The sequence below is a fragment of the Ahaetulla prasina genome, chromosome 1 (genome assembly GCF_028640845.1).
Source record: "Ahaetulla prasina isolate Xishuangbanna chromosome 1, ASM2864084v1, whole genome shotgun sequence".
Taxonomy (NCBI): domain Eukaryota; kingdom Metazoa; phylum Chordata; class Lepidosauria; order Squamata; family Colubridae; genus Ahaetulla; species Ahaetulla prasina.
In genome coordinates this window covers 229,839,220-229,867,089 of record NC_080539.1, presented here as the reverse complement: position 1 = coordinate 229,867,089, position 27,870 = coordinate 229,839,220, and the positions used below count along the sequence as shown (strand labels likewise).

At 40.5% G+C, this 27,870-nt stretch overlaps 1 protein-coding gene across 1 annotated transcript; it reads right to left on the bottom strand.

Moving 5' to 3' along the window:
• Positions 1-597: 597 nt before the first annotated feature.
• RND3 (Rho family GTPase 3) lies at positions 598-27,508 on the bottom strand. Its single transcript, XM_058193089.1, has 5 exons — positions 27,158-27,508; positions 25,699-25,786; positions 11,572-11,681; positions 6,641-6,775; positions 598-2,506 (listed from the first exon to the last, which is right to left on the bottom strand). The coding sequence occupies exons 1-5, from the start codon at positions 27,305-27,307 to the stop codon at positions 2,255-2,257; spliced, it is 735 nt and encodes a 244-aa protein (XP_058049072.1). The 5' UTR covers positions 27,308-27,508; the 3' UTR covers positions 598-2,254.
• Positions 27,509-27,870: the final 362 nt, after the last annotated feature.

Below are 27,870 nucleotides of genomic sequence, written 5' to 3'. Positions count from 1 at the left end.
TAACTTCCCCGCTCTAAAGTTCCACCACTCAGCTTAGTAGAGCTAGGATAGCACAGAGGTAGCACTGTCTTCTGCCTTGGGAAATCCCACAGTAGCAAAATAATCCTTACATAATCCCGTTTTTACAGAATTGAAAACTTTTAATGTTCCCTGGAAAAAGATCCGAATCCACTTGTAGGCTTGGTTCTCTACCTTTTCCCAATGTGACTGTCCTTCCTTTTCTTCTTTCTTTCTTTCTTTTCTTTCTTTTTTCTTTTTCTTTTTTTTTCTCCTGCCTGTGTCTTTTCAACAGCATCTATAAAAATCCTGTACCAAGCTGCAGCAAGTCAGGCAAAAATGCCAGGCATTTACCACAAATGAAGTAAAGTGTTCTGGTGCCGTCTAAACATTCTTACATAAAGTAACAAGGAACCAGACTGCAACTGTTCGCACCCATCGTCCTGACCTCTCTCCAAACACTGAAACATGTACAAGTTTCCCTTTAATCACTGATCCAAGATTTTTATCTCCGGGTCATCCAAATTACTCTTTCTGTTCTTTGCCCCTCAGAAATATCAGTGGTGGACAGTACAAAATAACATAGGAACACAGATGTAATCAACGACTAAACATTTTTTTTTTATTTAAAAGAAAAATAAATACTGCAGAAACAATAACCAAACATACAAAGTGGCCAACAATTGTTAAAAAGTGATGTTCTGCTGAAACAGTTACCTTATTTCTCATTTTACAATACTTAAATACGGAAAGCACTTGCCAGCTTTTGTGTTTATTTGTTTTTAATACTGCCATAAGCATACCATTGCATCAGTCAAAAGCGTTATCACGGTGGCAATAGATCTGGACCTTTCGTGTGGAAGTACTTCAAAAATGAAGCATTGGAGAAAAACACTGGCTTTTTGACAAGCCAGAGAGACCTTCTCGGCAGAGCTCTGCAGTGTCTTCCAAAGAGCAACAACATCTGCAAACTATTTTTGAGATTGGCTTAGTGGATGTAACAATAGTCATCAGTCAGGGAAAAGGAATTTGACAGAATCTGGGTCACCCAAGTAATGTTTAATGATCACTGTCTGGATATGCTTGCATTAGACCTTCAGGATTAATGCAATATCCTGTTTCCACATGGGACCTGTTAAGGCTCCACCATTCTTTGGGTCCCTCCTCCCCCATTTCCTCAGAGTGCTCATTACAAGTAAACAGAAATGTGTAATAAGAGACGGTCATCCATACGCAGCCATTTCTCTCTCTTTCTCTCTCTCAAGATACATTTTAATGGAGCTAATTGGAGAAGGTTGGCTCATGTGCTAGCCGAAACAGAAAATACCCAGGACAGAACTGTAGAAAAGGTCATATAGCAAAACAGCACTTACTCTCTTACACACAGTGCTGTGGTTGGCCTCCTTCATACTAAAAGAGCGGGTTAAGAGGGCAGTAAGACTAAGCTCCTTTATAACTAACTCTTAGCACCATTTGTTGGATGTTACTTTCCAACTATGCCATTCTTGTTGCAGACAACTCCTGAAGAAGCCATTGAAATCCAAGTTAATTTTCAGCCCATTATCCAAAATGATGGGTCAAGCATGAAGGGCAAGATGTCGTATCCAAGATCTGCTCTGAAAAAGAGATTCTTAAAACCCTCTTCCTTATCCATCCGTGTCTTCATAACAATAGCTTTTAAAAAGTGTTTAATTTCTTCCTTCACTCTAGTCCTCTCACACAACATATATTTTTAAAGTCTAAGAGCATTCTTCTCCAGAATGACTCTTCCTATTTTTAAGATTCAACTAAAAGGCAAAGATATATTCTTTGGAAAAAACTAAAACTGCATCACAAGGCCAACATTCACAATGAAAGGAGTAGGAAAATCTTGACTTTAGATCTGAGAGTATTGTTTAGAACGTAATCAGAATTGAAGTTGGTATTCAAAATAGACTGAAAATAAGCTTCCTCCAGAACATCATTTCCTTGGGTGCTACTTAATCCTTTAGCCACGTTAGCACATTCAAATAGCTTCATTCATATTTGGTATTTCATCCAAGTAGCTTCAACAACCCTTCAGGATCCAACTTTTCCCACTGATTCCCTACATACTGACCCCTCAAGTACAGTTCTTGCCTACTAAGGGGAAACTGTGGCCTCTAAGCATTGGCATGCCCATACAATAGGCCATTTTCACTGGGCACTTCTTGTTGAGTTATCATCTATCCCCCCAAACACATGGTCCTTGGCCATTTTGAGTGAGAAACTTGAGTCTTCACATCACTGTACAGCTCTTTGCTTTGTCCTTCCGCAGATCTGTGGTGACTGTGGTGAGTTCTGGCCGTCCTGGCATGTGTGAAATTCGTTTTGTTGCCCTCTGTGACTTGTTCCGCTTAACATTTTTATTAGTTTTGTTCACACAGGCTAGGGTCGCCACATGAAAAATGTCTCGTACGCTGTTTTCGGACTGCAAGGCTGAGCATTCAATGTAAGTGGCTGCTCCAATCTGTTTGGCCATGTTTGCACCCTAGGTTGAAAGACAAAGGAGAGGCAAATATTAGCACTTCAGTAAAAGTCAGTTCAAACCTAAACAAAGTCATATTTGCTTTTGGATAGAGCATTTAGCCAAAGAAAAACAGACTTCTACACCTGGGTATCATTCAGATGTGGTTAGGACTACAATTCCCAGAATCCCAACCAGCACAGCCAATTCTAGGAATATTAACCTCAATGAATTTGGAGTTCGCTCAACCGATAAAGGCCGATCCTAGGTCTTATTGTCCACATCACAGTCTTAAAGGATCTTTGACATCAATTTGGACAGTGGAATCTTTAAGCAGTTTGATAGTCCAACAATAGCCACATTTTTTTTAAAAAAAAAAAGGTCTTACTGAACCACAGCCATTTCAAGAGAATGTACTTATAGAGAAGTAACAGGGTCAGATGATAGTCAACAATCATCAGGTCCTAAATTCTGGTTCAATGGTCTGAATGTTTCATGTTCCTCTCAGCAGTCCTACAATGACATGTCTGTGTGCTCTCTCATTAGCAGAGCTTAAGGAATGGATTAGATATGACCGGCAACAAGTAATAGCAAGGGGGAAAAAAAGAACTCCTAGCACAATTTTGTATGATATACTTAAACCCAACACAGCAGACAAGACACATTTTCCTTCCCATACAGAGCAAATTGTTTTAACTACTGCGGTACAGACCGCTTTTTATGTAGCAACCAATGTAGGCTTTTGGGTTTGGACTGTCTGCTACCTTTCCCCCTAAATACAAGGTTGAATAGTTCAGCTAGTTTAAATTATGACCTATAGTTGTTGACTTAAAAAACCCAACGGGCTTCAAAAGACGAAGCAAGCCATCCAAATGTGGTGAAGTTAAGCCACCTTATCCGTTCTCTTAAAGGAATAGGGTAGAGCTCCTTGAGCTAAGGTTCTGGACAGCAGATGGCATCTTTTTGCATCGCTAGTCAAGACTTATAAAACCTGTAACCTGACTCTAAAACCACCCATATATGCTTCGACATAGAAAAGTCTAGCATTATACTATGTAGGCAAAGAAGAGTGTTTCTAGAAACCTTCAACTTTCACTAAGCCAACAATTAATTTAAAAAACTATATGTTGTTTATCAATCAGGTTCACAGTGGCATTCCTCTGAGCCATTTAGTGCCCTAAAGCATCAGGGAGGGATACAAGCCACTTAGAACTGGAAGAAAAACAAATATTTGACTTTCCTGTTTGGTAATAATGCTTATTTGCTCAACCTGGACAGGGGAAAAATGTTGTTCAACTAGAACTTAGAACAGTTTGCATATTCCGGTTGTACAAATACGCAGCTCACTAATGACGTTTGGAACAGTCTCTTGTACCCTGTCACTTCAAGCCTAATGGAAATGATCTGGAAGACATTCAGAAACCAAAGGTTGTTGGTTCTTTAGATAATAAAGAGCTGGAGCTTTGAGTTGACTCTCAGAAGGAAAGCTGGATAATTTTGTGCAAACTCAAATGTTTTGGCAGAAAAATAAATCAAGAGAATTAAATGGCTTGTCTCATTACAACTGAAGGGGCAACCAGATCTCTCCTGGATTATCCATGACAATCAATCCGCAGTGAGAAAGTTAAACTCACCAGCGCTACATGGGAAGCCACAGAGAAGTATTTGTTTCATATGTTATTTTACAAAACTCCAATTTGGTGCCCACAAAAATGTAGTCCTGAAAGGCATAAGATTGTGGTCATGCTGTACACCATAAAGCCCTGATTCAAGGCCGTATGATTCTAGTTTGAAACTACTATCAAGAGCAACCCACCACTATGAACAAAAAAAAAAAAAAAAGAGAGACCCTTTCTCCATTTTATCATAGTATTCATCTATGTTGTCAACTGAGGTGTTTACTCCTATTTATTCCTATAGATTCTGTATAGGAATAAATTTGTTCATAAGGCTCAATCGCAGCTGGATAAAGTTTAGAAAGCAAAGGCTGTGTGAAAAAACAAAAGCCCTCGACAATTCAAATGGAACTAATTTCTGTGTCTTCGGGACAAAAATGGTTTCATCTGTATTTCTTTTTTTTTTTAATAGGGAGGACTAATACATAAGCTACGTTATTGTTTTGCATCTCTGCTTTTAGCAGGTATCATTTTTGTAAACATTGGGGGGAGGGGAGGAAATGCCAACATTTCATGTGAAAGTTTTGTGAAAACTCAGCACCGTCTAACAAGTCCTTGTAATGATATTGCCAAGATCTCATCAGATGTGATAGACCTAAAGAAGGTTGACAAATATCCTGTGGCTGTAGGATTTGAAGAAACTGAAGACTGGCAGGGAACTATGTTGTTTTCCAGACATAGTTGGACTGCAGCTCCAAACATCATCATTATCAACCATTTGGCTAGGGTTGATGTGATTTGGCGTTCAACAACAAACAGAAATCCACATATTGTAAACCAGTTGTATGCCGCCTGAAATCAAGTTTTCTTAAAAGTATAATTACTGTTTTCAGTGCAGCTTGAATCCATTTGCCCTGGGGAAATGTTTTGGAAGTGGGTTATTCGATGCTTGTGTTACATCAAATTTAGGCTGATGCAGCTTTATAACAATACAGAAAAGTCTTCTGCCATCTTCATGGGGGAGAAGGGTGGTAATTCCCAGTTTGAGACATTTGTTAGACGTACTCCCTACTTTTTTTGCTTCTTTAAAGAAAAACAGCCGTTTCTGCCTTATTGCTTATCATGACAAAAGGAAATACACATTCTGTTCACTCTTTCCACAAAGGGAAAGAGAACCTTTTAAAGCCAAATGGACTCCTGCCCGGTTTAGCTATCCAGCTTGAGCAACAGAGAAAAGAGGGAGGGGGACAGAAAGCCTGCAGTTGTTGATAACATATTCTGCAGATTATACCCTGAGTTATCAAGGGGAGAAAACCCCATTCCTTTTGAAGTGGGTTCTGTTCACACAAAAGCTCTTCCGTGAAGTCCTCAGTTGTGAGTAATTGGATTCCAGTAGGATACATTGCAAACACATTTCTGCTATTTATCCTTCCTTTATATATTGCAAAGCTTGATTTCAACACGAGTTATGGAATAAGCAGCAATGGGTAGGCTCATATAAACCACCATGACTGGGTTTCACCTAACATGCTAATGAGTGTTGGCATAGCAACATGCAATCATTCACGCATAGACTATTTTATTTGAGCGTCACAAACTATGTAGCAGAGATGAGTTTCAGCAGGTTCTGTCCAGTTCTGGGGAACCGGTAGCAGAAATTTTGACTAGTTCGGAGAACTGGTAGTAAAAATTCTGACTGGCCCCACCCCCATCTATTCCCTGCCTCCCAAGTCCCAGCTGATCAGGAGGAAATGGGGATTTTGCAGTAACCTTCCCTTGGATTGGAGAGGGAATGGAGATTTTACAGTATCCTTCCATGTCATGCCCACCAAGCCATGCCACACCCACCAAGCCACACCCACAGAAGCGATAATAAAAAAATTTGAAACCCACCACTGCTATGTAGCGATAGTAACATTGTTCAAGTAAGTCCTTTCTACAAAAGATCATCCACTCATGTCTTCTGGTCCAATGTGGAGCCTATAGCATTGGATTGCCTTCCCTGAATCAATCCATTAGTCCATACTGGGCAACATTTCATTAGGAGCGTTTGGGGAACCTGAAGCTCAAATTTATTCTCCTTCAGGACTTTATTTGCAGCTGCCACCAGAATGAACAGGACCAAAACTGTAGACTTTCATTCATGTTTAGGGGAAGTCTTTAAAGGACAACAGGGGTACATACCCATGTCTGTTTCCCAAGCAGAACTCAAAGAAAATGTGCAAGTGCCCAGATGAAAAAGACTGTCTATTATTGCACTAATAGTTCAGAGTTCAGCTGGACACTCTACAAATTGAACCTGGGCTTTCTTAATTGCAGGGTGAGCTCTACAAGTAAGTGATGACTCTACGAGCACCATGAGTCAATAATTCCCAGTTTCCGGTTTCATGAAATTCCCAGTGCCTGTAGTAATTATGAATGGTGAAAATCAGTCTGGCATATATATCTGTCTTTGCTACACTGTATTACAAATATAGTGACGGAAAGCATCATTAGAAAAATCTGAAAGTAACAAGCAAAATATGGAATAGCCAGAACTTACCTGATCATATGACACTGGTGTCTGTCTGTGATTAGACAACTCTACAAGTGTACTAACATCTGTGCGCAGATCAGACTTGCAACCAACCAAAAGCATTTTGGTGTTGGGGCAAAACTCTTGAATTTCTCCTTTCCACTGTAAAAATAAGACATTCATGATCATGCCATAATAATGAAGTAGAGCATCTTGCATCATTGAGAAGTTTAAAGTGTTAATCCCTATCATGATTAGTTGTATATTTGAGGCGCTATGTAATAGTAAAGCATCCAATTAAAGTATTAAATAGTGTTGGACTGTAATCCTACACACCTTTACCTGTGAGTAAAATCATAGATAATAAAACCTTTTTTTTCCTGAGCAAACACGCATAGGATTGTAAGGGTTCAGCTCTATTTTGGACTCAAATCATAAATGTCTGCCTTGTGATGTTAGAATGCACATTCAACCATTTTTGCATCATTTACATCATCTGCATGTGCAGATGTCTTATCATTTAAATCCTTTTCTTCCGGTCAAATTTATACAAATGCTTAAATACGTATGGACCAGATCTCAGCTTTTCCCCCCACAGATTGAGCTTCTCAACTGCAGATATATAAGAGTGAATACAGTCCATGGACCGTATGTGGTCCATGGACTGTAGCATCCAAGATCAGAACTCAAGAGTAGTCCCAGCATGGTACATCAATATTCTGTGCTTTGTGTAATGAACAGAATAAACAGAGTAACAAGAGTTAGAAGGGACCTTGGAGGTCTTCTAGTGGTGGTGAACAAAGTCCCGTCCCTTTGGTACACGTATGTGAAAAGAGAGGCACTTTGATTTATTTTTTAATTCGATTTATATGCCATCCATCACATTATCTTGACTGACTCTGGTTGGCTTATAGTAGTATACTACTGGTTTGGCAAGATTTCCCTTTCAACATTTTTTTTACCTCTGCCCGCAGATGTGACCTTAATAACTTTTTCTTCTCATCCTCATCCTGTTCCTCCTTTCCCTCCTTTTTCCCCCCAATGTAAAACCTCCCAATCATGCACAATGCCAAATAACAGTAGCAGATGGCTCTGAAGCAAAGGGGTATATAAAACCTTTGGAAAAGTTTTCGTTTTTGTTTTTTTTAAAAAAAAAAAGCTCCCTAAAAATGAGAAACATGGACTGAAGGCAGCCCTGTATGATGATGTCATTATACCTCTTTCTTTTGCTCCCCTCCACCTCCCAAAGGGTGCAACCTTGGCTGAGTTTGACCATGCTGTATGTTGGAAGAACAAGCAAGTTCTGAAATGTGAATTTTGTTTCCCTAACCTTTGCCCCAGGAAGAAAAATGAAGGATGGCAAGAGGTCTCCATTGCATCATGATCTGATGAGAACCTTTAGATTAGCAGAAGGTTAGAGATATATACATGTGTGTGTGAGAGAGAAGGACAGAAAGTGGGAGAACTAGTCTATGATATCTTCCAGTTTCTTTAATTATCCTTAAGGCATATGTAGATCCAACAGCAGAGAATATACACATAGATATATGCTCAGGTTGAACTCTGAAGTCTTAGATGCTTACTATATCTAAAACGCTACCGTCCTATCTTGGTGCTACTGTATATAAACCGGGAGCAAATACCACACCTACTAATCCTGATAATGTTATCTAGTTGGGTAATGAAATGTCTACAAGCAAACAACCAAGCTCAGAGTTCACCAAGGACTCCACACACACGCAGTAGGCAGAGATGTGTGTGTATGATATTTGCATCTAGTATCTATATATCTTCGCTACCTGTCACTACCGCCGCCAGTGTGTTTTAATGCAGGGTTGTCTCTTATGGTTCACCAAAGATCAGAAGCCATCTTAAGGCCTGTCAGGACAAGCCTTACATGAAAATTAGTGCTGCTAATTTTAAACCCATCCAACTCCAGAGGGCTGAGAAGGGAAAGGCTGGCAACATGAAGCTCAGCATCCCCTGAAGATAGCCCAGCTGCCCTGCATTTGAGTCATCACATCAACCGACAGCACAGATCTAATCAAGGGAGTTTCTGAGAGAGCAGGTTTCAACTGCTCCCTAAATTTAATGTACCGTAATCGTTAGATTAAACTGTGGTCTTAACCTGTGTCACGCACATACACAAAATGCGGTCGGTACAATGTGAATACGGACTTGCTTTTTAATATAAAGCAGCTTAAGCACCAAGCCTAGGTGTATACTTCCTCCCACTGCAGCAGAAGGTGGAATGTGTTAGATCTGCAGCAATTCTAGAAATGGGCTACGTTACAAAATGCGTATCAGCAAGGCAGTGGGGGGAAAAAAAAGAATGTAATCCAATTTAGTCACAGAAAACACTGTTCAGGTACGCCTCGACTTACGACCATAGTTGAGCCCAACATTTCTGTTGCTAAGCGAAACATCTGTTAAAGCAATCTGCCCTGTTTTATGATCTTTTTTGCCTTGGTTGTTAAGTGAATCTGGCTTCCCCATTGACTTTGCTTATAAGAAGATCGCAAAAGGAGATCATGTGACCCCGGGACACTGCAACTGTCATAAATATGAGTCAGTTGCCAAGCATCTGAATGTTGATCCCGTGACCATGGGGATGCTGCAACAGTCCTAAGTGTGAAAAACGGCCATAAGTCACCTTTTAAAAAGTTCGTTGTAACTTTGAACAGTCACTAAGTGAACTGTTGTAAGTCAAGGATCACCTGTAATTGAATTGTATACAAGGCCTGGGCAGTTGTTCTTTTAATATATGTAGAAGATCATATGTGCATTCTCCTACTTCTCCCTATAGCTGAAGGTTTGTTTAAAACTAAAGGATAGCTACTACACATGAATATGTTGCTTTTTCAAATCCTTTAGTTCCTGGGATTCCCATCTACTTATATGTAAGATCTACTGAATATAATAGGCTCAATTTGCTTGATTACATTCCCAGTAAAAATATCTTCAACTGAGGGGGGTCATAACTTATAGGAGTTTAGCACTAACATTTCTCTAAATATTTCTTTTTGGAAAGTAACAAGAGATCTACTTTCCATGTAATATATCAGGCAAGAGGAACTTGGATGTTGGGTATTGAACTGGAATTCTTCATCATATTGCTTGGTTCAGCTTGCTTTTAGTGCTGTGGGAAGTTGAAATTCAGTATCATCAGGAAACCTCAAAGGTGCTTTTTTCTTCAAAAGGCAATTGGAACTGTTTTTTTTTTCCTCCCTTGAGGAAGAAGTTTTGCTTCTCATCCAAGAAGCTTCATCAGTTCTGATGGAGGGGGGGATGAAACTGAAGAAGCTTCTTGGATGAGAACCAAAACGTTTTCTTCTTCTTCCGCAAGGAAAAAAGACAGTCCAATTGCCTTTTGAAGAAAAAAAAGCACTTTTGAGACAACTATGACCAGGATTGCTGAGAATCTCAACAGAATATCATCTGGAAGAACAAGGGTTCTTAACCATTATCCTGATGCATTAATAAATATAGGGGAACAGTGTTCTTAGGCAAAAGCATCCAAGAAAACTAATGTTTCAAGTATTTCATTGGCTTGAGATCCCACCTTCATAGTTTTACAAAGGCTTGATTAGATATCCTCCTTTTCCTTATAAATAACACAGAGAAGAGGAGAATGTTCCATCTTTTTTCAGACAGGTTCTTCAAGCAGTGTTTCTTGGTCCCTCCATAATTCAAAGAAATAAAGATGGATCTTTCTAATTTTAGTCTCTTTCAATTACACTTCTGTCTGCTCATATCCTTTTTGTGTCATTTCTTCATTCATTTTCAACTGTTTTTAATAATCACCAAAAGCAGACATTCCTTAGTATGTTTTATTTATTCACACATTTCCAGTTAGCCTAATATTATATTAAAATGCCAGGAACAAGATAGGCATCAAAATATAGGAAATTATGAAATTCGGTGTATCGTCAATTTTTCATAATGTATGAGATGAGAAACAAGTCAGATCATACTGCAATTAAGAGATAAAATTCTACCCAAATCTAACAGTGATTAATTTGGGGCATAGACCGACCACCTTCTTTGAATCAACCAAATTAGTTCAGTTTCCGAGTCCTTAATTCATGAGTTATTTATCTGATTTCTGTAGCCACCCATCTGAAACAATGACTCTGGGTGGCACACATTATAATATATGGAAACAATTAAAAACAAATGTTATATTTAAGAAGGCAAGATGAAGAAGCAATTTTCCTTTAAGAAGTAAGCAGCTGTACAAAATTCACTATGTTAGTCAATTAAAAAAGACATGGGTTGTAATTTGATTAAGAGTCAGATATTAATTTCAGTATTCTCCTCCTTTTGAGGGCAGTGGCTCTTTTTGTTGTCAATAAATAGTTTAACAATAAAATTGCTTTTCACTAAACCAGAACCAGTAGGGAACCCGTTCCTCTTCAGATGTTCTTCAGGTATAATCTACAGCAGTTAGATCAGCCTGGCCAGTGGTGGGATTCAGCCAGTTCGCACCACTTCGGGAGAACCGGTTGTTAACTTTCTGAGCAGTTTGGCAAATTGGTTGTTGGAAGAAATCATTAGGGCTGAGAACCGGTTGTTAAATTACTTGAATCCCACCACTGAGCTTGGCCCATGGTAAGGATGCAGGGATTTTGACAATCTAATTTTCCAAGATTCAGATTATATATTCCTTTACTAAGATATGATTCCTGACCAACATATAGCTCAAAACATACATCCTTGACCCCTTTCGGCACTAAGCTCAATGTTTGAATTACAAGTACTATGATGGTAAATGCTTACTATCAAGAGCTGCTTCAGAATATGCTTGGGAAAATGATGAATTATTCTTTTTTTTATATTTTCAAAGTAGTCTACATAGTTGCTGCATTTTTGCAATCCCCAGCCTGGATGATATATTTAAATATATAAAAACGAAAACAGTAGCGTTTCATAGATAGGCACATTTCTAAAACACCTACCTTTTTCAATACGCTGTCAAGAGTTTCTGGACGGCTGATGTCAAAGCAAATTAAGACGGCATCAGAATCTGGATAGGAAAGTGGGCGGACATTATCATAATAAGGAGACCCTGTTAAGAATAAATTAAATCAGGGTTATACAATAGAAAAACACAAGCATATCACAAAAGTATTTGCCCCAAGCGTTTTAATCATGGCACATGACAATCATTTCTAATCCTGTGCTCCCCGAATGCATTAGATTTCAGCTCTGATGACAATGCCTACAGTTGCAACCCAACCCCAATTTGGAGAGATTACAGAACTCTCAATTGTCACATGTATCATGATTTCCTGATCCTCAGCTTGAAGTTTCTTTCATCCGTTAGAACAGGAGTGTCAAACTCGATTCCACTGAGTGCCGCATCAGGGTTGTGTTTGACCGCAGGGGGCCAGAATGGACGTGGCCATGGTGAGCATGTCCAGCTCGACATCACTCGTGTCAGGGGCGCCTGTGGTGGCCCGAGCACTCTGCCAGAGAAAACAGGCTCTCCTCCTGAAACCCTCTGCCAGTGTGTGGCCCTCCCAAGCTCTGTTTTTGCTGGCAGAGGCACCGCGGGCCAGTTCTTCACTGTTTCTAGGGTGACTCCATGGGCCAGATCTAAGCACCCCATGGACCAGGTTTGTCCCCTGGAATTAGAAATTAGAACCCCTGCATTAGAAATTAGTAGATCCCCATATTAAAGGTCCTTTCATTTAGGCTAGATTCAGATGAAACGACCACCATCTTTTAAACATGTTTTACATTTAGAGAAGGATTTAATAGAGAAGGAACATAGCCACATAAGGTAACCAATGGGTGTGCAGATCCTCTTCAGCCCATTTCTTATGGGTAAGTCACCTACCCATAAATGAAGCATGTGCTTACAGGGCTACCCAGAAACAGCTCTCACATACCATTTGGAAGGGAAACAACAATTTGAAATTGTTCTCGTCTCTCGGGAGAATTAAAACATGATTAAGCTCACTAAAACCTCTTACACTTATGCCAAGAGAGCCCAGGAGCTGTCTGCCTTCTTTTAAAAGGTCTACAGCTGTAGTAAAATGACACACACCTCTAATTTTCTGCTCCATGACTAATGTAGTAAGGTTCAGTTTGTTACCTCAGCGTTTTTCAGAACTTGATTGAACTCTAGATCTAAACACTACATTAGGTTCACTTCAAGCCTGAATCCTAGAGAAATATACGCTCAGCTTTACTTTCTCAATACCCAAGAGGGCCAATCACGCTAATGTTCCAAAATGGGAAAATATATACAATGCTTTAGCCTGTTCCCATAAATCCTTCCCAAGCATTATCTCCCTGTGAGATATCCAGCTACTAAACTTTTCATTACTCTGGAGATCTTTGTGGCTGCAAAGAAGAGTGCTGGGAGATCAGTTGAATGATTAATTAGCTATACCCTGTTTTCATGTTGAATGACCATTCATTCATTCAGTGACCATTCAATGGCGCTCAATGAGGGGTCCTGCTGCAGCAACCCACAGTCATGTGATTACCACTGGCAACCTTCACTGCCAGCTTCTGACAAGCAAAGTCAATAGGGAAGCTGGCAGGAGGTCACAAATAGCAATCACATGACCACAAGAGGCTGCAACCGCATGGGATTCACCTAATACATCAACGGGGACTGCTGCCACAACTGTCCTCATAGGTTGGTGCTGTCATTTACAACTGTGTTGCTTAAGTGACGGAGTTGCTGCTACCAGTTGCCACCGCTAAGCAAAGACTTTTCCTTGTAAAGCTCTCGGCACTTGCACCTTTAGCTTGTCACAACGTGTGACCCGATAATGCAACCACCAGAAACTTAATAAACAACTCATTTATGTTTCCTACCTATAACTGGTATCAACCTAACCAGAGACAATGTCTACAAAAAGAGAAAAACACTCTTGGATCAAAGCCATCATTCACTTAGCTGAGCATCCCATCTCCACAGAGTGGGCAAAAATAAGCTATGTGTTTGGGGACACAGACAATAGGACTTTTCTGCTGAAGCTCAGCAGTTAAAGTCAATCAGATTAGAGCTGGAAAGGACCCTGGAGGTCTTCTAGTCCAATCCTCTGCTCAAGACCCTATACCAGTGATGGTTAACCTTTTTGGTGCCGAGTGCCCAAAGCACACACGCACACGCATGAATGCATGCGCATGTGCCACAATCCCCAAAATGCAATGTGAGCACCCCTCCACGCATGCGCCCCCCACATGCACGCACATTCCCTGCGCATGTGCCCTCTGCGCATGTGCCCCAGGCCCCCATTTTGGCTTCCAAGTTGGTGTAGGAGGCTTTTCAGGCCCAAAACGAGACGCGGAGGGGGGGGGGCTCACGATCTCCAGAGTTTCTACCCCAATTGCGTCCTAGCTTTCTCCTGCATTCCTGCCTTCCACAATCTCCAGTTTCTCCCCCCTTCGAGTGATAGCTTTCTCCTGACGTCTGTGCCTTCCATGATCTTCACAGTTTCTACCCCCATCGTTTCCTAGCTGCCTCTTGCCTTCTGTGCCTTCCACGATCTCCACAGTTTCTACCTCCATCGAGTCCTAGCTGCCTCCTGCCTTCTGTGCCTTCTCCGATCTTTGCAGTTTCTACCCCCATCGCGTCCTAGCTTTCTCCTGCATTCCTGCCATGGAGAGGCACCTGCGGAGGGTGGAACCTGCGGAGATTGTGCCTGCGCGGCAGAGACCGGAAGACCAGGTGGCTGATGGGAAGTGCGCGCATGTGCGGTGGAGCGGGGCTGGGGCAACAGCTGGCGTGCCTGCAGAAAGGGCCATAGGTTCACCATCACAGCCCTAAACCATTTCAGACAGGTAGCTGTCTAGTCTTTTCTTGAAAAACCTCCAGTGGCTAAGCACCCACAATTTCTGAAGGCAAAGCTGTTCCACTTGTTAATTGTTCTCACTGTTAGGAAGTTTCTCCTTAATTCCAGTTTGCTTCTCTCTGTACAGTTGACTCTATACAGTCATCATGATAACACTGATAGAATTATCAGGCTACCCACAGCTTTGTGGGTCACCAGATATGCAGCAAGGGTATAACTAAGTCCCTACACTAACTATAGTTATCTGGCCACAGTCGCCATAAGTCTGGCCTGCCTTTACATGTAACTATTAATTTTCTCCATCCTATCTGTAGGGTCACTTCCATCATACATCAGTAAAAAGAATCCTCTGGAGCACCCGCAGTTTAATGACCTGCTCAAATCTATGATAGGTCATTAGAGAGAATTGGTCTTCTGGAATGCAGAATTCCACATCCCCTCCAGCCACACGGTCTTTGCAAGCAGCTCCCACTAAAAACTGGCTGCTTCTTGAAGAAGTCAATGGCTTAAGTATTTTTAAATGGTCGAGTGGTCTCTCTCTCTCCCAGGAATCTGAAGAATTAGACTGCATCCTTAAAAACCCATTTACTCCTACTTATCATTGACCTGCCACAAAACGGTGAAGAAACAAAATGTCCTTTTGTGGAGCTCAATCAACCAGCAGGATAATCAGTTCCATACCTCTCTCAGATCCTTTTCTTAAAAATAAATAAATAAATAAATGACAATCCGCATATGGTGATTACTGCATATGCTCATTCCTAGACCAGCTATATTTTATTTCCTGATGGATCCTTATTTTTCCTGATTATCTATCTATCTATCTATCTATCTATCTATCTATCTATCTATCTATCTATCTATCTATCTATCTATCAGTATAGTATAGCAATATATTTGTATAGCACACCCTAGGGCTTTTGAAAGCCAGCCAAACCTTAGCAGGGATGGTGCCGGGCTGACTCCCAGGGGGTCTTGTCTTGGCAGACATTCTCTATCCATGTGCTGGATAGTTGGCTGCATACTGTTTGCTGGAAGATGACACACAAACATTTGGTGCTCAGATCGCCTTTGGCTTTTTTGGGGGGACGACGAGCAATGTTTAATATTTTAAATCTGCAACATGCTACAGATGAGCTAGGGGTTGTATAAAATGATAACTGAGCAGAATAGAGAGGACTCTGCAAAATGCCGGCCCCCACCCTCCTGCTGGTTCAGGGTGTTTAAGGTAAAACTGCAAGAGGAACTCATCAGAGGAAAAAGGGGCAGCTGGACCAGAAGGAAGGAATTTGAGGAATGCTGCTTTTGAAGGAAACAGGAGCATATGGAGCAAAGCCCCAGCCAGGAAAAGCTGATCTGCAATTTCCTTTCAAGTTTAATTTTGGGCCTATGAATTGATTGGAGAAGGTTGCTAGGGAAGAAAGCCTATGCTAAAGTAACTCCAAAGGGGCCTACCACATTACAATTTTTAATGTGACAGAAATGTTTAATAGCCATTAAACATCTGTGGAATAATGTATTTATTTAAGCTTTAATGCGAACAGTGAGACAGACAAGTTGCCCCTCTCTAGGTATATTCTGTATATTCTAACATGCAAAGTTAAAATATAGCCCTCACCCCCAAAAAGTTATTTACTCTTGGAGAATACAGATTGTCTTAAATCAAATGAGATTATTTGTCCATCTAAACCAGGGGTGGGGAACTATGGCCTTTTTATGATCTGTGAACTACAACTCCCAGAATTCCTAAACCAACATAAGTTGTAAAAGGGCCATAGTTCCCCACTCCTGATCTAAAAAACATAACTAACCCTGCTTAGCACAAATTTATCCAGGACATCTTGCCAAGTTCTTTTCTATAATACGCCACCAAATCCTTTTCCCTGGGATATGAAAGTTGAAGTCTTTTGCAATTAAGTTAGTACTGTACTGACCCTACTTTTAAGACAAAAATGTTGTTGACTGGGCCTTCTTGAGATTACTCATTGGGTATCTGTAACTGACATACTATAAATGCTTATATTATATTCAGATGCACTATCAAACCATGGTTTCTTGTGATGAAGTAGAGTAGAGTAGAGTAGAATAGAATTTGTATTGGCCAAGTGTGATTGGACACACAAGAGATTTGTCTTGGTGCATATGCTCCAATCAGAGAGCAGAAGATCACTCTTTGCTCCTACCAAGGCTTTCTCTCAAGAAAAAGGCACAAACTGTTGGATTTGGCCATTACAATCTGCTTTGCATACCTTTAAAGCAGGGGTCTCCAACCTTGGCAACTTTAAGACTTGTGGACTTCAACTCTGGGAGTTGAAGTCCACAAGTCTTAATGTTGTCAAGGTTGGAGACCCCTGCTTTAAAGGACAAAGTCACTGTTCCCACCTGCCCTCTCCTGCTAAAAGAGCCTTTAAACAACGTACCTAAAACTCAATATTAGATATATTTTTCCTGGCAAGGCCATGGATTGGCGACCATTAATTGGCTGGCCAAAATCTAAGTTATGCTTTTATGGCACACCTACAGTCAATTAAAGAAGGTAATCAGGATCACAGATCTTTAAGCTGGTATTCCAACACAACTGTTCTCTCAAGTGCAACCCATTGATAACCAGATATTATGCTTTATCATCATGCTTTAAAAAAATCATCTAACTTTGGGGAAATGCACAATATTTTAATTTCCGGCCTACAGCTATTGTGTAGCTCTTAGCATGGGTGCCACCTTCTCTTCTCAACATTCTTAAGACAGGCACGGGCATGATGAAGCCTTAACTTCTAAGGTTCATTAAACTTTGGATAGAGATATTGCTTGCATAAGAGAAGAATGAAGTACCTCGCCCCAAAAATATAATAACAATTCTTTAGACACATACCTAAGTGTTCAGTCATCACCCAGGAGATTTACATACCATATATGTACATGTCTATGAATGATATACTGATATGCCAGAGTCACCTTATTTAATTATAAATTTGCTGAATCCAACAATAGTGGAAACCAATCTGGCGTTCTTATCTGGGAAAAAATGTGAGGGAATGACTGAGGAATGTTACTGTATGCTGCATCTTTTAAGAATATATAGTTACATTTCGTTTCCCAAGAAATGTATTTTCTTTCAAAAGCCATCTTTTATCTCTGCCCAAGTCAGTCAGCAGTTAGGAACAAAAGCATCAAGATGGAATTCAACAGGGCATTTTATCCTCCCAACCTTTTTACTTAGAACAAAATCCTCAGAGCTGAGGAATCTTGAGAATGTGTGCTAAATCTAAAAAGTCTCTTTTCAAGAGAGCTCAATAGCAGTCTGTTCAATCTTTCCCCAAGATGGTTTAAAAAAAACCCCTGAAACCCTGCCCAAAACAGAGAAATGGCACAGATTGAGATGATCACTGTACATCAGATGAATATTTGGATTCAGAATGTTTTATATCAATGAAGTTCACAGAGATTAGGGATCTGTGTTTGGTGTTGATATGGTCTTCTAAGGTCAAAGTTTACTGCTGGGAAGCTAACATTCCATGTCAAGCTTGCCTCCTTAACACATTTGTTTCAGTAACCATTTGGGGAAGGGGTTGGGGTAGGGGCTTGCTCCAGGTAAAAATCATTCTCTGTCCAATCTACATCATATACTGTAGACTACTTATTACAGGTAGTCCTCGACTTACAACAGTATGTTTAGTGACATCTCAAAGTTACAACGGCACTGAACAAAAGTGGCTTATGACCATTTTTCAGAGTTACAACCTTTGCAGCATCCCCACGGTCATGTGATCAAAATTCAGATGCTTGGCCATGCTAGATTCATACTTTGGACCATTGCTGTGTCCCAAGGTCATGGGATCCCCTTTTGCAACCTTCTGACAAGCAAAGTCAATGGGAAAGCCAGACTCCCTTAACAACCCTGTGACTAACATATCAACTGTAATACATCAACAAGCTAGAGTTTTCAACGTGTTCTGTAATATTTATCAGTCATTTTATCGGTTGAAACTGTTTTATCTAATGCTAAATTTTAAATCAGACTTGTACTTTGCTGTTTGGATCTTTTGCTCATAAATAAAGTTACTACCTGAACAATTTTTGATAGTGAAGTTGTCTATAAAGGGAAGGGAGACAAGGAAATGTGTCGTGGCATCACAGCACAAACTCTGTTCTTTATGCATTTGCATGCCAAGTTGCAACACAAATGCGAGAGAGCAGATCTTATGTCACAACATCTCAACATGCATTCCATATGTTGATATTCTTGTTATTAGGAAAGGATACTTAGGCTTCTCTATAGCTGAGACCTTGATCCCACTTGTCAACCTGATATGGCTAAATGCAGGTTCTCTAGCTTCATCCCAACCGTTTCTCTCTCAGGTTTTCCTTCTTGCTGCCTGATGAAAGTTTCCCTTGTTGCCTGATCAAGATTTCTAATAAACGTTCAAAAGCTTGTCCATCATTTTAGGACCATTGAAAAGTTGGTTTAATAAGCACAAGAGCAAAAGCACTTAGACTTATATACTACTTCACAGCATTTTACAACCCCCTCTAAGCTTTTTACAGAGTCAGCATATTGCCCTCCAAAATCTGGGTCCTCATTTTACTGACCTTTGGAAGAATGGAAGGTTGAGTCAACCTTGAACTGGTCAGGATTGAACTGCTGGCAGTGGGCAGAGTCAGCCTGCAATACTGCATTCTAATCACTGCGCCACCATAGCTAATTTTAAGCACAAAATGTAAAATGAGCACTAAGACCAGCAGAAAATACCATTGCTGTAGAAGTAGTGCCTGATAGTGTAACAATAATTTGTAATAACTGTTAATCACTATTTTGATCAGGGATCTGCCACTGATTTAGGAATGAAAAGCTGATCCATTGCCTCCAGTACCAGTTCCCTAAGCTGAGTGGTGATCTGTTTATATGCTTATCTCCCAGATGTCATTCATGAAAAAGCTTCTTAACCTCAATTAAGTTATCATGGGTGGCTTTTATAATGAAATCTAGCCCATATAACAATCCTGATTATTGCAAAGGAATCAGATGGTGTTCACCATATTCTTTCCAGGAAGCAGGAAGAGTTACCCAATTTGAGTTTATTAAGCCCTTTTCTTCAAGACTATGTGATAACATTTTGGAAGACTGACAATCCACAGTGATTAATGTTTTATCTGGGAAACTACTGGCTAATTGCTAATGTAATCAAGAAGATGAAATGTCCCCTGAAATTATACAATATTTGCAGGTTACTCCAACATTCCAAAAGGCCACAGAATGCTTCAGAAGACAAATTACTTTGACCTATGATAACATTCTTTGAGGATTTATGGAAACTGAAATCCAACCTATCTAGGAAGACTATGTTTGGATTTCCCTAGTAGATTAATATCAAAATCAATTAATCTGAAAGTTGTCAAGGCCCCTTGGTATGCCATCATGTTTTTCTTGTAATTAAACAATCAAAATTCACATATTAGCCACTTTCAATGGTTTAACACTGGGTAACCGTATAACTGTGAAATCTGAATGCCTGAAAACAATTTGAATAAGAGATTATAAAATACATCTGCTAGGTGTGATGGATAGGCTATTTAACATAAGAAAAAAAAAACCCAGTAAACATACATATGGTTTTCATTGGATCCCCCTTTCAGGTGCTTTGAATTCTTAATAAAATATAGCAAAATAAAGCTGCTAAAATGAGTTCATTTTCTGTGGCAACAAACTGTATAATAAGACTGTGAAAGAATAAATAATTTACTGCAAATTATTTTCCAGTAACTGAAACAACGAAGAGAGTCATTTGTCCAATCTGGCTAATACACTTCATGTGCAATTTAGATTAATGAGACAATATTATAACACACTCCTAAGGTGGGTACTTTGTGGAGTGTAAAATTAATATTTTAATGCATTTTAACACAGGTTTTTTGGGGGGTTTTTTGGTACCTTTGTATATCATGTTGACTCCTCATAACTGCCTGGGCAAAACTCTCCAGTTTTCTGGCAATATTTTGGAACTGGTTTGCCCTTATTATCTTCCTAAGGTTGAGAAAAAGAGTGATGGACCCAAGGTCACCCAACTGGCTTTGTGCCTCAAATGGGCCAAGAACTGAAGGGCTCCTAGTTTCTAGCCTTATGCCTTAACCATTACACCAAACTGGCTCTCATCTAACAGCATATCAAAAGTCAAGATTAGCAACTTTCAACCTCAGAGTTGTATGCAACTCCATTTTTTGTGGGGAAGTGTCCTCTGAGCAAGGTAACACAATTCTGCACAATTTTGAGTTGGGAAATAATGAGAACCTTAAGGTAAGATATAAAAGAGGCAGATTATGGTTTAAAAATAAACAATAGCATTCCCTTAAAAAAAAAACCCAAGTTCACCCACATGAATAATGGAGCCTCGTCAACTTTGCTATAGATATATCTCACCACACTTGGTCTCTTAAAGCATTGCCCACCCCTTTCATAAGTGGTCAATCCAAGTCAGGAACACCTAGTCAGAAGCTGGGATCCACCTTGATGGGAAGAGAGTTGCTAGGCTGCCTGCTCATATTATAGACGTTTTAAGTATATCAGAACACCAATGCTGCCTCTTCCCTAATTTACTAAATTTATGACACAAAAACACTATGAAGGCTGGACTGCACTCTCTCACATTTTAAAAATGGGACCCTGGCTTTCACAAAAATGGCTCTAAAGCAACTCCATTTGTTTTTATTTGAATGTTTGCAATCCCAGCAAACTAGGGATAGATTAAAGCATAAAACATTCAGATATTTATTGTACTTGTGGATTTCTAAACCTTTCCACGAATTTTAACCTCAAATGGATAGATTTGGTCAAACAGCAATTAACCCCTGTTAATTAAGAACACTACTCATTCAGGAATGCTCATCCCAAATGTACAGTGAAATAAAGTAGACACACTCACTTAATGAGAACACAAGAGACTAAGTCATATTGAAATGTTTTGGGAGCCTCAACCAACATTTGAAGGATGAGACTACCCAAGTGGTATAATTAAAAGTGAGGCATTATTTTTTTGAATTGTGCCCAATTTTATAGTAGACTAGTTCTGGTAGACATGAAGTCTATAAAAATTCACTGCATTTTAGCAATTTACTTAGTCTTATGCTGTAAATAAAAATACATAATGGAACATCGTATTTTTTTTCAATACATAAATTCATACCACCTATGGGATTTCCCAATGGGAAATTGTCCTTTTGTTCTTTTTATTCTGTTTTGCCATCCTTTTGCCCCAATTATCATCTATAGTCAAGTATTTCCCCTATTTGATTAACCAGGTTGATCATGTAGCCCTGTAGGTGCTGAAAGCCAGCACAGCCAGTGATAATAAACATGACGATGAAAGTTGGATTCCACTATGAGGATCAAAGGTTGAATACCTTCAGACTATTATATTGATATTTATTGCTATTCTGATGTTTGAGATATGTCCTACTCAAGCAATCACACTTTAATGCAAAGTTTATGCAGTTCAAAGTAGGCCGAGATTTTGACTCGGAGACATGCTGCAATCCTATAATCTCTAGATGAGAACAAGTCTAGTAAACAGAACAGTCCTTTCCTCTATAATAGGCTTGCAAAAGATATGCTAATCTTTAACAAAGATGAGAAGGATAATATCAGACTAAGGTTTCTCTACCCAGTAATTCACAGGTGTGAGTAATACAGATGAGGATTATCCCCACCCCCCAGTATAGTCCCTGCTTATTGTGCACCTAAAAAATTCCAGAGGGCAGTGTAGAAGAAATCTTAGGACACCGATGAGCAAAAGAACTCAAGATACAGAAACATAATAATTAAGAATCAAGGCAATCTCCTGAAAGTTTTTGAAGTCTGTTTCATCATATCCTGTTGGAATTGGAAGGCTATGTTTGATTCATGCCAGGAAGAAATTGTTCTATTTTGTTTAGTAACATAAAAATGCTGGGATAATTAACCCAGTAAATGCCAGATTTTTTAAACTGTTAATTCTCTTTACCTCCAGCTAATAGGGCATTAGGCCAAGAACAGTGGGAACCACAGCCCAGAATATCTAGGCAGCTGATACTTGACAACCAACTTATAACTCCAAGAATAACTAAAATATGTCAGTAGGATCCTAATCTGAAGTGGTTTGCTTAAATTTAGAATAAGGCCCATTGGGTTTAATGGAATTTAATTATCACTCATCATTAAGTTTAAAAATGCAATGTTTCTACAGACCACCCTAAATATGTACCATAGTTTAGGACAGGGGTCTCCAACCTTGGCAACTTTAAGATTTGTGGACTTCAACTCCCAGAGTTCCTCAGCCAGCTTTGCTTTGCTGGCTGAGGAACTCTAGAGAGCTTTGCTGGCTGAGGAACTCTGGGAGTTGAAGTCCACAAGTGTAAAAGTTGCCAAGGCTGGAGGCCTCTGGTTTAGGAGATCTCCCCCTTTGAATAAAAGCACAAGTTCTGAGATTTTTGTGTTAATTTTCCTTCACTGCCCTTCTCCATTTCATTCTCATTCTCCTGCTATGGGGTGGAAGGAGAGAATTTAATTTTGTTCTATCACAGTGGAGGGAGAATAGCAGCACACATTCCTCTGTAGGGGGAGGAGGAAAGAGAAAGAGAATCAGAGCTGCGGGCCTCCCAGCTGTCATCCACATCTGGAAGCTTGCATTCCAACGATGCCAACAGCAGTAATGTGCTGTGAAGATTGCTAAAGCAGAAAGGACTTAATTGTGGTGTCTTCAAAAGAGCTGTAGAAACATTGCCCAATGTACAAGACAAGCAGACTTGCCATTTGGGGCTTTTATTAACATCCTTTCCCCATCGGACCATCCTTTGTGCCACAATGGGATTTCATAATGTGCAACCGGCAGACAAACATTTGTTCTAATACTTAAAAGTGTTTTTAAAACCAGAAAGAACTTTGTACTTTGTGTGTTAGGCTGTAAAACAGGCGTCCTCTTCAGCCACTCTTTGGGTTTCTTTGCCTCAAAGAACGCTAACCCACTGGGTGGCCTTATACACACACCAGGCTCAAGACAATAGAGACAAGAGTTCAGGTTGTTTTGCCATTCATTCTCATCATCCTGTACCCTTCTTTGTCTCCCACCCCTTGCCTTCTTCAGTAAAAGCATCTTTTTTTAATCATCATAAATGAGAGTGAACCAGGAAGGTTTTATTTGTTCTGTACACGGAATTTTATAGGTCTCATCTCAGTAGTTGGATTTATATATAAAATCAGTCAGAAGAGAGGGAGAGAGAGAAGTATGGCTTTAGAAGAAAGCTACTCTGCTCATAGATCACCTGCATATAAATTTAATAAGAAAATACCAAAAGGAACAGATTCAAACATTCCCTGGTTTTGCTCTTAATGGAATGCTGTGCTTGAATGAATGTATTTCATTGCTAAATGGAGATGATTTTATTAGGCCATGACAGATTCTAGGATTTGCAGTGGTTCTTGAGAATACAAAATCCAGCCACTTCTTTTAGAAGAGAATTCAGCCTTATGCCAGTCCTGAAGGGCATCATTGTATCTGTGTACATTGCTTCTAGCATCTCCTTGCACAGTTCATTGCAAAGGTCTTTACAGATTTGGCCTGAAGGTCCAAAAGAAAGTTATAAATTTGCTCTATATTTACGTGAAATATACTCATTCAGCAAGAGACCACGGTGTGAAAACACAGATTATTCTCTTTATACGACTATTGTCTCAGTCTCTCAGAAATGATTACAATTTTTCTTTAATTTCTCCCACCATCTCAACATTATTATTGCCTTAGGATAGAACATGGGCTGAGATGACAGTATCTGCAAACCTAGCACTAAATCACAGAATGGTCTAGCGGAAAGGCAAACTCTCAAGGGGATGATTTATGGGGCAGAAAATTCATTTGGAAGACTGCGAGACAATCTGGTGCACAGCAGAAGGTGGGGGAACAGCAATGGTTTACACTGCTGTAATTTAGCAAGGTGGAGGGCAGGGAAAGAGAAGGGCTGTCATTCAGAAGTACAAACAATGGACGCTAGAGGCTCATGGTTCAAACTCTGATATCCCCATGTAGGGTGGGAATCATTTCTGTTTGAAAGCCACAGGATCATTGCTAGCCAATTCAAGCTATGTCAATCTGTCCTGCTAGAAAACAACAGTTCCCAGACTCAGCAAACAAGGATTCCTGGGCCTACTTTATTTTAAGCAGCAACTAAAAGTGACCAAATTATATCAGGTACACAACAATAATGGCTCAGTTGAGAGGAAATCCTGTCACTTATTTCCCTCAATAAACCTTACATATTGAGGTGAGCCGACTATGACAATTTCAAGTCTACATCCAAATTTCTAGAGATCCCAAGACAATTTTTACAGCAGGGTCCTCCTCTTAACCGTTGGTTAAACAACTAGAAGGTATAAAGTTTGTTCAGCTGCTGAAATTCAGCAACCCACTCCTCAATTATCTATCTTGTCACTAGCCCTTTTCTAGAATTACCTAGCTGCATCTTGAAGTATGCTCAGGCCTAAAATTCACTTTTTGCCTTTAAACTTCTTTCAGCTTTTTGTCAAATTCCATTTCAAAAGCTTTTCCACCCCCTGCTGGATGTATTGTCAAATCCTCCAGGGATTACACCCCCATGCTAAAATCACCTCATATCCACTAAATGAAGGACTTCCTACACATTTTGCGGTGGAGAGTATTTGGGGGAAGAAAATATGTGGGAAATGCATGCTGAAACAGCAAGGGGAAAAAAAATTCAGCGAGAAACACGTACACCCCCCCAATCTATGTTGGCATATGTGTATTTACTCATTTTCTAGCGGCTGTATAAATTACATATTACCAGAAGGAGAACACATGCTGGCTCCCCCCAGCCACGGAGGCAAATATTAAAATGAATGGCTCACAATAGGCCAGTATAACCTTCTCCCATCTGTTCAGCTAATTACCCTAAGACCCTTGAGAGAATTAAAAATAAGAGGGAAGTGGGGGGGGAGTCAGGTAAACATGATGGAAGCATTAACCACACTGCAGAAAGAGTTGCAATTAAAACAAAGGAAGGAGGGAGGAGGGGACAAATACTTTATGTCAAAATCTGACACATACACATAGACACGCACATATCCCGCTAAAAAAGGCAGCTTTCTAGATGGCAAGTAATTACTTCATCAACAGGGTGTTAACAGAGGTTTGAGTGAAGCCTTATAATTACGACACAAGGCAGCTATGAGTCACTGGAATGGCATGGAAACAGAAGGAGAGAATTCCTGCTGCACAGCTAGGCTCTTACCCGAAGTGTCCCAGAGGCTGAGCTCTATCCTCTGCGTGTCTATTTCAAAACTGGCGGTGTAATTCTCAAACACAGTGGGCACATAATTCTAGGCAACAAAAGAGAGAACAATGTTACGGTCGCTTGAAAGTGAACACCACATCGCTTTTAACATTTTTTTGTTTCTCCTTCTGGAAGATTCGCAGACTTGTGAAAGGGAACACAAATCTTTCCCTGGATCTCTCAGCCACCGGTCATGCCTTTAATTCAATACCATTTTCCTTTATTGCTTTAGAACATATGTACATCGCAGCATCAGGCTCTGTTCACCTCCCTCCAACCAAGTTTATACTTCTCAGATCCTGAAAGTCAACCCAGCCTCTCGGGTTGTTCACGCATGGTCAAAGGTCAGGGTAGATCCATGATGAACGTATCTTTTCTTTTATGTACATTGAGAGCGTATGCACCAAGACAAATTCCTTGTGTGTCCAATCACACTTGGCCAATAAAGAATTCTATTCTATTCTATTCTATTCTATTCTATTCTATTCTATTCTATTCTATTCTATTCTATTCTATTCTATTAGGAACTAATGGGAGCCATTCTTCAAAACGTTTCGTGGGCACCAGCTTGGGGAAGGACAAATTAAAATGGGATTCCGTCCCTGGATGAGAAATCTTGCCTCCTTTGCAGTAGCAGACGGGGCAGGGGCCTGGATCCCCCCCCCATTGTTCTTTGCTTCCCCATCCCTCACAAAATATCTTTTCAGGAAGGAAAGATAAATAGGTCTGTAGCTTGACAAAGTCCTGCTAGAGTTTTTCTGCATGCACAAGTATGCTTTAAACAGATTCTTAGGGCTTCATCCCCTCACTTAAACAAGTTAAATGTACTAAATCAAGGGGACAGGGGTCTACTAAATTTAACTCAACTTAATGCTATACATAAGTTCAGCAAAGCTTTACTCGGAGCATGGTTTCTAAAGAGTGGAGGAGGGATAAAGGACAGAGGCTAGAAGTTGCGGGCATCCAATCCATTTCCTCACTAGTGATTTATAAGGCAATGAACCAGTCCCGGGCTAATATATCAACCAAGGAGACAGGCTTTATGTCACCACCGGGGTGGCTGGGTGACACCATCAATCACGAGCGAGGAAGCGGCTTTAATCCGGACAGCACAACCAGGATCCAGAGCTACATTAAAAGTCTCTCAGAAGAAAGACTTGGGAGAGCAGCTTCATTGAAAAGCTGAGATCCTGAAGATCGCAGTCTTCCCTCACATCTTCACCATCCCCAACCCGGGTCCGGGACAGACTAATTTCTCGACCGTGGGATCCAGATCAGGTCGCATTTCTTTTGGCATTCCGCATTAACCGAGCGTCACGAGAGACCGTTCCCCGGAAAATCCAGCCGAAACGACGCTTAAAAAAAACAACCAAACAACTTCGAGCGGGATCCCCGAGGTTGGCGGGTGGCAACTTACCTCGGGAAAGCAGTCCTTGGCAAAGACGTGAAGCAACGCCGTCTTCCCACATTGCGTATCGCCCACCACCACTATTTTGCACTTCACATTCTGATTAGGGTCCATGATCGATTTGCTGGTTAATTTCTGGCTAGCTCTTCTTTCCTTCATTGAGATGTCCGTAATCTTTTGATTTCCTCCTCTCTCTCTCTCTGATTATATATAAAAAAACAACAAACAACCACGCAAGTTTGGAGGAAGGGGGCGGGGGTGGGGAGACGATCCAAAGGGCAAAAGGAAATCTCCTGCCGAACTAGGGCTCGCTCGCCGATCCTTTGAATCGCAGCTATTCGGCTCCCAGCTCTCCGCGCTGGATCCTTAAGGCAAACTGCTTTGTTTCACTCCGCCCTGCCGGAATTTATATGCCCCGCCGTCTTCCAATCCGAGGCTCAAGGAAAGAAAGGAGCGATCCGCCTCCTGCCCTTTTATGGTTGCTAGAAGCCGGCCAGGCACCGACGGCAACCGGCCGAGACGCGCCCTCTAGGGGAGAAACCACCGGGAGTAACCGGGCGACCGCGGGAAGGAGAAATGACCTCGGCCTGCTAGGAAGCGGCGATCAGGTGCTATTTGACAAAGGACCTCGCTCAGTTACAGGCGGTCCTCGACCACAGTTGAACTCAACGTTTCTGTTATTAAGTGAGACACTTAACATTGAGCTCAACATTTCTGTTATT

Excerpts from the sequence above, each read along its gene's own strand:
- RND3 (XM_058193089.1), bottom strand. The coding sequence starts at position 27,307 with ATGAAGGAAAGAAGAGCTAGCCAGAAATTAACCAGCAAATCGATCATG. Across the intron at positions 11,682-25,698 it reads CAGCCTCTGGGACACTTCGG|GGTCTCCTTATTATGATAAT; the intron begins GTAAGAGCCTAG and ends TATTCTTAACAG. Across the intron at positions 2,507-6,640 it reads CACCAGTGTCATATGATCAG|GGTGCAAACATGGCCAAACA; the intron begins GTAAGTTCTGGC and ends CTTTCAACCTAG.